This window comes from Geospiza fortis, unplaced genomic scaffold (assembly GCF_000277835.1).
Source record: "Geospiza fortis unplaced genomic scaffold, GeoFor_1.0 scaffold366, whole genome shotgun sequence".
NCBI classification, from domain to species: Eukaryota; Metazoa; Chordata; class Aves; order Passeriformes; family Thraupidae; genus Geospiza; species Geospiza fortis.
In genome coordinates, this window is record NW_005054342.1 from 4204647 (window position 1) to 4214999 (window position 10353).

Consider the following 10353-nt stretch of genomic DNA (forward strand, 5'->3'; position numbering starts at 1 on the left):
AAGGCAGGCCAGGAAGTTGTTGGTCAACTTTGCAGCAAGGGTGCATTGCTGGCTCGTGTTCATTTTTTCACCCACACCAAGATCCTACTCAGAAGAGCTGCTTTCCAGTCTATCAGCCCCCAATGTGTAGTGGTGCACAGGGTTATTCATTCCCACGTTCCTAGGGCTTCCTGTTGTAGAACTTCATGAGGTTCCCCTCTGCCAAACTCTCCAGTCTGTTGAGGGTCCCTCTGAACAGCAGAACAACCACCTGATTTGGCAGCTAATCCTCCCCATTTTGCACCATCTGAAAATTTGCCAAGAGTAAACTCTGCCCTGGTGTCCAGGTCATTATTAAATATGTAAAACAGCACTGGCCCCAGTATCAAGCTGGGGTTCAGCACTAGTGACTAGCCTCCAACTGGACCTTTTGCCACTGATCATTCCCCCACAGGCCTGGTTGTTCTACCAGTTTTCAGTCCACCTCACTGACCACTTCACTCACGTCCATGAGGATGTTAAGAATTCTTTTCTTGCCATACTGAACTCTATTAACATTTCCCACTAACTTTAGTAAGAATTCTAGGAGGAAGCACTGGTACAAGGATATAGTGCTGCAATTAATTAACTGAACAGCAATGCCAAGGTTGCATTCCTTCACTGAAATCATCATGAATGAATCCTCTGAAAGCCAGAAACGAAGAATAAAAATTCAAAGGCAAGATGATGTTAAGCAAATATCTGGCAATATTTTCCACTCTCATTACTACTTTCACTATTACTGTCATTACTTTTCAAAAAATGTTTTTGAAATCCCAGTAGTCCCATATGGCACTCCTTCTTGACTAACTTAAACCACTAACTTACAATTCCATCTTATTTATGGAAAAGATAAGAGAGAACTCACTTTCTTTACAGAGCATAGAGAATACAGCTTCTAAGGCAACTGCAGAACCTGCCTTTTTGCCCATGAGGACAGATGAAAAGGTTACAGGGCTGTAATATTTCCAGGCTGATGGTAAAAGTAATCACATCTTTGTATCTGCCAGAGTGCCTGCACTATCATGAGTGTTATTCAGGGCTAATTTAGTTGGCAAAAAAGTGCCAGACTACTAATTCATATGGCCAGACACATAGAGGTTCATTTCTGTCAAAAAATTAGCCCAAGTGCTACTACACTTCTAAAATGAAGAAAACCATGTTGGCAAATTCATTCTCTGTGGGAATTTCTATAGCAGCTGGTCTTTGAGAGATGCTCAATTAAAACAAGGTTGATGGCTGCTGCTTGACAAATCAACTCAGAAGTGACAAATATAAGGGAAAAAAAAGCATGGAAGCAACTGTGAAAGCACTGCAGAAAATTTAATGCAGCCATAATTAGTCAAGGAGCAGTCAAGCAGTGAAACAGCATTGTAAAGCCATGTACCTTTCTTAAAAATCCACAAGAAATTAAATACTCACTACTGTTTTCACAATTATCTAAAAATCTGAAACACACTTTTCTTCTTCCATATGATGTAATACAGTTATTAAAATCATAATTGTCAGTAAAGCAAATATAAGATATTCAAATAAAATATCAGCTAAAAATATCTTTGAATTAATTCATCAGTAATCCATATTACTATTTTTTAAAGGACCAATCAACCAAATACCAAAGGAGCCATTTACCTGCTGCAGTGCCAGGTTAGATCTACCTCTATAAAGTCATTATCAAAAGAACTCTTAAGAGAAAGATTCAGGAAGGCTGCAGTCAGACAGCCCTAATAAAACTCTCAAAATAAAAGTAACTAAAAAAAAACATCTCCTGCTGTTGCTAAAATGGGTCATTATGACAACAAATTTCTCTTGCAAAAAAACAGGTTTATTTTACCAAATTAATGAAGAGCTTCTGAAAGCAACAGGAATTCCATCCAGGTTGGATATTAAGGTAGAGCCTACTGTTTATATAAAAAAGATATGCAAAATCAAAATTGCACCTACCTTATCAAAGGTCTCTGTCATTTTTTGCATGACATCTTTCTTGTACAAACTTTGAAACATCTCTGCTGTTACCATGCCTAAAAAAAAGTAGTGTTTTAAAAAGAATTACTGACAACTCTATAATATTAATCAAGTCCAAACCACAGTAAGAACTTTATTAAATTTAGAAACACTGAAGACAGGGGAATTCTGTTTTATGTATGTACACTGGTGCAGGCAACATATACAGAAAGGGATACATAAATTAATTTATAGGAAAAAGTACTGATGAAGCAAAACTGAAATTCCCATTAGAAAAGTCTGCTCTGTGCTGTCTGGAAAGACTATTTTCTCTGTTCATTCATTTACTTCAAGGATTGACTAAAATTTTGCCCACAGGTCAAAACTAGTCAAAAACCCCAAAGTACTTCACATAAGAGAAGGCATATTAGTCAAAGACCTAGGGGAAAAAAATTTTAAAAAGAGACGTATAAAAACTCTAGCTGCTTAAACTTCTAGCTGCTTAAATACACTCAGAAGTTTCAAACTAATAGGACAGTCTTCTTAATCTCTTACTTGCCATCCTGAAGCATTTCACTAGCAGACTGTCCCCAGAAGGCAGTGCTTCAGTGTTTGTTATGAAACAGACAGCTTCACAACTCTCTAGTAAAAGCAACTGCAATGAGGCAAGAGATTGCTTTTCTAGCCACCAAAGCAGGGAGCTGAATTTGCTAGCTGCTTATTTTCAAACAAGGATACTAGCAAAACAAAAGATACCAAGAAATACCAAACAAATGCCAACTGAAACACTGGATTTTAATTAGAACACTCATCAAAAGCACTGTCCCTATGTGAGGATTCTCCAAAGCAATGTGACATGCCACTTCAGAAACCTGACCCTGCAAACCTTGTTCAAATACAACTCTCAGAGCTGGAATGCTGCTAGCACAAAGAATTTAACCAGCAGCATTCTTTTCTATTTTGCCTGCCCATCTGGAGTTCATCTTAACGAACAGTACAGATCATAAGTTCATGATTTACTACAGAGAAAAACTCCATTTCAAAAAGCACACTTCAGACTCCTCTCACACACAGACAGTGGAAGGAACTGTGAAGAAGGTAAATTACCTTGACAGCCTGAGCACTGAATGAAGAAGTTGATGAGATCCAGAAGAGCCACATTCCTGTCTTGTTTATAAGCTTCAACCCAGTCAACTACTACAGACTAGAACAGATTAAAGAAGCTTATTAGTCAGGAGATGAACACAGTTTGCTGCACTCCACTGAAGATACCCACAATAAAGACAAAAACTAACACTGCTCCATCTCCATTAAATTACAAAACTAAGAATAAACTCCAAGCAATTCTCTTCCATTTCTATAGTTCTAAAAGACTCTTTCAAGTCTTAAACTGCTTTATACAATGCTGTTTTTCACAGATGCTTTATTCCTGTTAACAGGGAAAATTACCACCGTTTTAATAAATGTAATAAAAAGAAAAATAAAAAAGTTGTCCTCCTGAGTTCTTGACTGCACTGAGGTAACAATTTAATCTAAAAAAAAAAAAGAAATAAACACAAACAACAAAAAATCCAAACACACATTTAGCCTCTGCACCATCTAATAACTAGTATTAAATCCTACCAGCAATTTACCCTGGAAGTTCACTTTTTCTCTAGGACTTGATTTGTGCAGTAGGTTTGAAACAGTTCACATGCTAACATAAGCCAAAAAACTACTCCAGATTTCATTTCTAGGGCAGTACAGTCTACAGCCTGTAAGTGACATGGGTCTCCTGGGACAAGCCATCCAGGCTTCAACCCACCAGTAGTTCCACACAGGTCTAATACATTCCAGCAGCAACAGAACTCAAGAAAATCCAAACACACATTTAGCCTCTGCACCATCTAATAACTAGTATTAAATCCTACCAGCAATTTACCCTGGAAGTTCACTTTTTCTCTAGGACTTGATTTGTGCAGTAGGTTTGAAACAGTTCACATGCTAACATAAGCCAAAAAACTACTCCAGATTTCATTTCTAGGGCAGTACAGTCTACAGCCTGTAAGTGACATGGGTCTCCTGGGACAAGCCATCCAGGCTTCAACCCACCAGTAGTTCCACACAGGTCTAATACATTCCAGCAGCAACAGAACTCAAGCCCTGCTGCCTTTCCAAGAGCTTCCCATGATGGTTGGCAGAGCAGAAGCCAAGCTCTTCAGGAAGCTCTACTGAAGTTACCCCAGCTGTAGCACGAAGATTTCACATCCAAAATATAAATGTACTTTTCATGCATGTGCACACACACACACAGTCTTTGCTTACAAACACTACACACCAGAGACATATCTATAACTCTACATAAAAATATTTGGGGCTCCAGATTTTCATACACATATACAAAGATAATATATACATGTGCTCACAGAATATGGGGAGGTGGGCTTCCTCACACTGAAGAAAATTGCTAACTATATAGATGAACAGGGAACCTGGCTATTATGCAAGCTGCTGGCAAACTGCATTGGAATGAAGGTAAAAGATTAATAGTACAAGGCAAGCACAGGGAGGAAAAAAAGGAAAAAAGGGGAAAAAAAGAAAAATTTAAAAAAGGGAAAAAAAACCAAACTGATTTTTCAGAATTCTGGACAACTCAAATTTGCTATTGATGAATCTTTTCCACATTTTTAAAAATAATTATCTTTTTGTATATTAAGGTATTGTAGGCTGATTTAGGTACAATTTCCTTCCTATTTTTAAATATCTGACAGCTACCTCCTCACTAATTTCTTGAAGCTGCAAGATGTTCTTTCCAAGAGCCACACTCACAGCAGTTTTCCAATTGAACATGTTGCTTCCCCAGCTAAGCCAAAACTTAAATATTCCACAAGTAATGGAAATGACCACTGTTCATTCATCTTTCCTCCACCAAGTGCTTTCAGAACTCAGTGCTGGGAATACCTGCATGGCCTGCTTCCCCATGCTAACCACTTCAAACAAGGTAACTGCCTCAACCACTTCTCCATTCTGCAGCTGGCTCACTCTTCTGCTAGCGGGAGAATTCCTCCTGATGTTTTCACACTGCTCTCGGACCTTCCGCTTCTCTCTCTGAAACAAGTCAAGTACACATCGTGTGTGAGAAAACACAACACACAACAGGCATTCACAGACACGAGTTTATTTCACTCTTACTGTAAACACTTCCCCAGGCTGCTCAGTTTTATGCCCCACAGACCCAAACAATTCCTTACCAAATACAACCATAATAAAAGAGGATGAAAGTAAGGATTTACCAGTTTGTATTTTACTCTTAACAATTAGTCATAAGCATAGGAAGACACAACAGGAAAGAAGTTTTTGTACAGTTGCACACTACCCAGAAGGCAGTTTTCAGTGGCAGCTGTCATTTCTGAAGAATAGAAAGCAAGCACAGAAGCTCTTCTACATCCTTTCCCTCACAGGTTAAACTGACTACCTGCAAATTAACATCAGCTGCACACAAAGCACAGAGAGGAAAAGCAATGCTGAAATGAACTGACCATTCAAAAGCCAGCACTGAGGCTCTGCTGCCATTGGAATTTTAGGGTCAAGCTGTATCCAGTGACCAACTTTTAGATGCACTGTGATTGCTGCACACAATACTCAATTTTGTAACAACTGAATGAGACACAAAATAAACTCCACAATTTAAAAGAATTAAAACTTTTAAAAGCTTTAAAATTGACTTACTGGTGTTTTCAGGTTGCCATTTCTCACACAAGTGCCATTCTGAGCAGGAGACTCGGGCACAGACTCATCATGGACAGCATTCTCTCTAAGGTGTAACAAACATATTGAAGGAGTTAGCAGCAAGCACTCAGAGCTACACACTTTAGGACAAAGCCACAAGAAAATAAAAGCAAATACATGCATTTTAGTGTTTTTAATTTGTTGTTTGGAAGTGGTGACATTTTTTCACTAAAAGTCAAACAGCGAACTTAAAAAGTACAACAGAAATTTGGGGCCTTTTTCAGACTATTTGCTTTCCTGTAAGATATGCAGATAATTAGAAAACCAGCAAACCTATCAAAGGTATCAAGGAAGTATAAAGTAAGTAAATGAAACAGAAAGCTGACGTTGACTTAATGCAGCCTTTGTTGACTTAAGAGCTTTGCACCATGAGCCAGTAACACAAGTAGGAATTCACTCTGTGGGTGCCCTAAGCTAAACAAGGCAGCAACATTTCATGTGTCGACATTTTAAAATGAGAGGAAGAAATTGGTTTACTTTGTTTATAAAACATGCTGAAGAAAAAAGAAACATAAACTTCATTTTCAGGTCATTGCTAATATCATGGAGGAACAATTGTATAAAGAAAGATGCACCTTCTGGGAGATCTGAAGCCATACATTTATCTGCAATGAAACCATGCCATTTTTCATCATTCCCAATGCTAACAATGTGCTTTGCCAAAGGTCATGTTTGAGTAGACGAGCTGGATCCCACTTGTGCAGCAGGTCCAGTACTGGAAGCTGGCTGCAATGGCCTCCTTTAAACTACAGTGGCCAGGACATGAAACCAGTTGACTTGTACTACAGGAAGGCACAGAAAGAAAGTAAATATGAGAGTGTACAATTACTTCTATTTTCATGATACTACTGCAACAAGAGAGTGTCCTAACACAAGTGACCACTTTACGAACAAAAAACCAGTGTGCTACACTATCAGATACAGTCAACTCTCCAGTATCCAGTGTTGGCTAACACAGATGGAGAATTAGCTGTTCTATGGATGCAGAGCCAGCTCAACTCCACCTAGGTTTATCAATGCCAGATAAGCATTTTTATCATTCTTCTTCCCACAATTGTTTTGCAAAGCAAATTCTGAGACTGAATAGCATCAACTGCAGGACCAAGGTCCCAACATTATTTTGTTGGTAAGAGCAGACAAGTTTTATTTAAACATGTCTCTGCTTACTTTTTTGATCTACTGAGACATTTCAAGAATTGATGTAGAATGAGACTTCCAAAGATTCCTATAAAAATCCTATGGAAAAATAAAATATGCAAAATTTCTAAATAAAATTATGCATATGCTTACCTTCTCTACAGAGAAATGAAAGTTAAATTCCGTTAATTATTCGCTATAGAAAAGTTCAAAACATACCACAGTGTTTGATAGATGGAAGGAAAGAAAATAATTCAGGATGAACCAATCCTTATACCAACTGTCTGGACAGAGTGGGATAAACCATAGCTCCCAGCTGAGTCAACATTCTATAAGAAATCATTCACAAAATTTTTCAATTGTCTTCTTTGATTTAGAATTGCAAGCCACAGAGATTAAGTAGCCCAAGTACTACCAGAGACTTCCCAGCTGAAAAGAACAAACAGCAAGGAACAGCAATATGCATTGCTTTTCTGATGCCAGTTTGCTCTTCTCAGATCCTTCTACAGACCACAAAACCAAAAAGAATCCAAACATGTTTGGCAAGGAGCTGTTTCTCCTATGTGATTAAATCCTTCCACTCTTGATTTCAAAGCAGAAAGCATCACTGTGGGGCTGGGTTAACAGGTTCTTACTTGCACTGTTTCACAGGAACTGCAACTCAGGTGCCAGCCAACACTGCAGTAACATGGGTTACCAGTTTCTGCATCGTACCTCAACACCTTCAAAACCTTTTCTGAAGTGTTTACAAGTACTAGTACTATTTAGCAACTTACTCCATCCCAGAAAGAAGATAAATGCACTGCATTTGATTATAGCAACTATATTTGAGTCCAAGCTGGTTTAAAACATTTAAATAATTCAAAAATCAGAACTGCCACAGGACAGTTCCGTCAAGGACTTGTCTGATCACGTACTGCTTTTAGTATCTCTGTGTAGAACATACCTCTTTGAAGGTTTAATTCACGCCTCTCTTTCCCAAGAACATTCTGAAGGACAGCCCTCCGGACAGTATCTCCTGGCCTTGTACTACTTGTTTCATTTCTTATGCCACACAAAATGTACTTGTAGCAAAAGAGGCCCAACAGAGTAAGGAAATGCCTGGCATATGGAACAGCATGTTACCTAAGCTCAGCAAAACCTCCAAGAGCGGGAAGACCACAGACCTACAGCTCCCTCATGCTGGGCCAAATAAACGCCAAATAAAACATACCTGGAGTGAAACCTGTTGCAGTAATTGTTATACATGCAACTAAACATCTATCTTAAGCACTCAAGAAATATAACTAAGCACTAAATACTAATATTAAAAAGCCATTTAGTTTCTGAACTGTTTTGGTTATCAGTGCATTGCAGCACATAGCTATGCCTCAAGAAGCACTGGGCAACAACAGACAACTTACATAAAAGTAGAGGTTGTTTTTAAATCCAGGTACTACTAATTTTCATGTTTCTCCTTTCTCTCTCTCTTTTTTTTTTCTTTTTTTTTTTTGGTAGCCTTTAATACTGGTGTTTCCAGCAAGGCTATTCATAAGGCAGGTACAACTATTTGCAGAAACTAGACCAGCACCTAGAAACTGAACGCCATGAAACCACTGAGCAATTAATTGGGATTTAAATGGCACTTTCATTTGCACAACTACATTTCTATTGAAGAAACTGTTAAAAGAATTAAGACATCCTCTTATCCTCTTAAGCAAAACATAGGTATTACTGTACCTAGCTGGGGGAATACACAGGGGTCACTTCTGCAGTGATCCCAATACATATCTCCATCTAACATCTTAAGTATACAAGTGCAATGGCAGGTTTGACAAATTTTGAACTAGCTGGGTTTTTCTTTTCCTCCCTTTGTTATTCTACAACATGTTGAGCATTTCTACATGCATACATTCACTGCTTCATGCACGGGAAGAAACACCTATCAGCCATTTAGTTGCTTCCATCAGCAACCATTAAGAAGCATAAGCTGAAGGTCATTTCTATTTCCACCTTTATACTCTGTTATGTATGGCTCAGAGACTCATTTTTACCTTGTGTTCCTGCCACAATGTTGTCCTTTCGCTAGCATTTGAAGTATTACTTATAAAACACTTGAAGTACGAAGGAAGCCAAATCCCACATCTAATCCTCACGCACAGCACTACTGTGATAACGTCTGAATTCAGTTTTCTTATCTTAATAAACATTTAGAATAGATCTGGTGACTCACACTTGAAAAGATACCAAGGAGGCAATATATTCCTTTTGTTGTGTAAAAGGAACAATTAATCTATGCTACTGAAAGAATCCTACCTGTAAATTTTTTAAATTATAAATTTCAAAACAACTGGTTCATCTATTAGAACCAATATAAGAAGCTCCAATAAGCAACTGCCATGTGCCTGCCTAACATCTCTGAAGGTAAAAGGCTGGTTTCAGATGAAACATACTGGAATGGACATATGGGAAGCTACACATGTCATCATGGGCTACAACTCTCAGCTTTCATTAAAGCATAATGAAGCAAAACACACGGAGCAAACAGGCCCAGAACGTGACAGGATCAGAAAAGACCGGGCTGCAATGAGTTCAAAGGACACAACATTAGACATCTAAGAAGTTTCACTCTTTGAAACCAAACAAGAAATGCCCAAATGTTGTAACTTTACCTTTTATTTATTTATATTTATTCTAGTAGAACTTCTAGTTGCCATTTTGTAAACAATTATATGAATACTTTATCTCATCTCAACAAATTACTAACAAATACATTATAAAAGGAAGAAGACATGATGGCTCCCTGATAAAAACAATACAAAATATACAGAAGCAATGACCCCATCAACGCCTACTGGGAGCTTGCAGATTACTTAGCACTCTTCCCCCTCAGCATCCCCAAATTCTCCAATGAAGGGAAACGTGCACTGACAATGAATCTGACCCTGTTTTTTGTAAGGTAGGGTGCACATATGCGCTGTGGTGAATAAGGCGCAGAAAAGCTTGCAAAGCCAAGCTCCCTGTCAAACAGCATAAAACACTACATTAAGGAGATGCTAAATCGTACATGAAAGGAAATAAAATGAAGATGTTAGTAACAAAGCACAGTGCAGAGCAACCCCCTTTTTTTCCCCTTTCCCCCAAGGCGACATACCACAGATTGCCGCGGTGTCTGCACGGCACAAACCCGAGGGACAGCACCCGAATTTACCCACAGATTTTGCAGGCAACCTGTGCCAGGTCTTACTTTTGGCTGGGAAGTGTACTGGCTGCGTTGGGCTCGGCTATCATTTCCGCCACATTATTTCAGCAGCACACACAAGCTGTCACGACCTTCTGAGGAAACTTCATCGAAATCGAGCGTTAAAAACTTAACACTCCCTTCGGCTTCTGCGGGCGGAACAGCGGCCGAAAACTGTCACGACAGGCACACAAAGAGACTTAATTCCATGCAAACCAGGGCAGAAACACCCCCTCCCCCTCCAGCCGCTCAGTCGCAGAAGAGGA

General features: G+C 38.8%; 1 protein-coding gene across 4 annotated transcripts in view; it reads right to left on the minus strand.

Annotated features, from left to right (window-relative positions):
* The window catches only part of LOC102034892 (cohesin subunit SA-2-like), a 75258-nt gene extending 64986 nt beyond the window's left edge, over positions 1-10272 (minus strand). For all 4 annotated transcript variants that reach the window (XR_004081897.1, XR_004081899.1, XR_004081898.1 and 1 more), the window contains exons 1-5: positions 10094-10272; positions 5671-5755; positions 4903-5049; positions 3070-3166; positions 1963-2039 (exon numbers count right to left, since the gene is read on the minus strand). Coding sequence is in view for 1 of the 4 variants with exons in the window: in XM_031058351.1 (XP_030914211.1) it covers positions 1963-2039; positions 3070-3166; positions 4903-5049; positions 5671-5755; positions 10094-10137 (450 nt within the window). In the remaining 3 variants the exon portion in view is untranslated. The remainder of the gene's footprint in view (positions 1-1962; positions 2040-3069; positions 3167-4902; positions 5050-5670; positions 5756-10093) is intronic.
* Between the last annotated feature and the right edge of the window lie 81 nt (positions 10273-10353).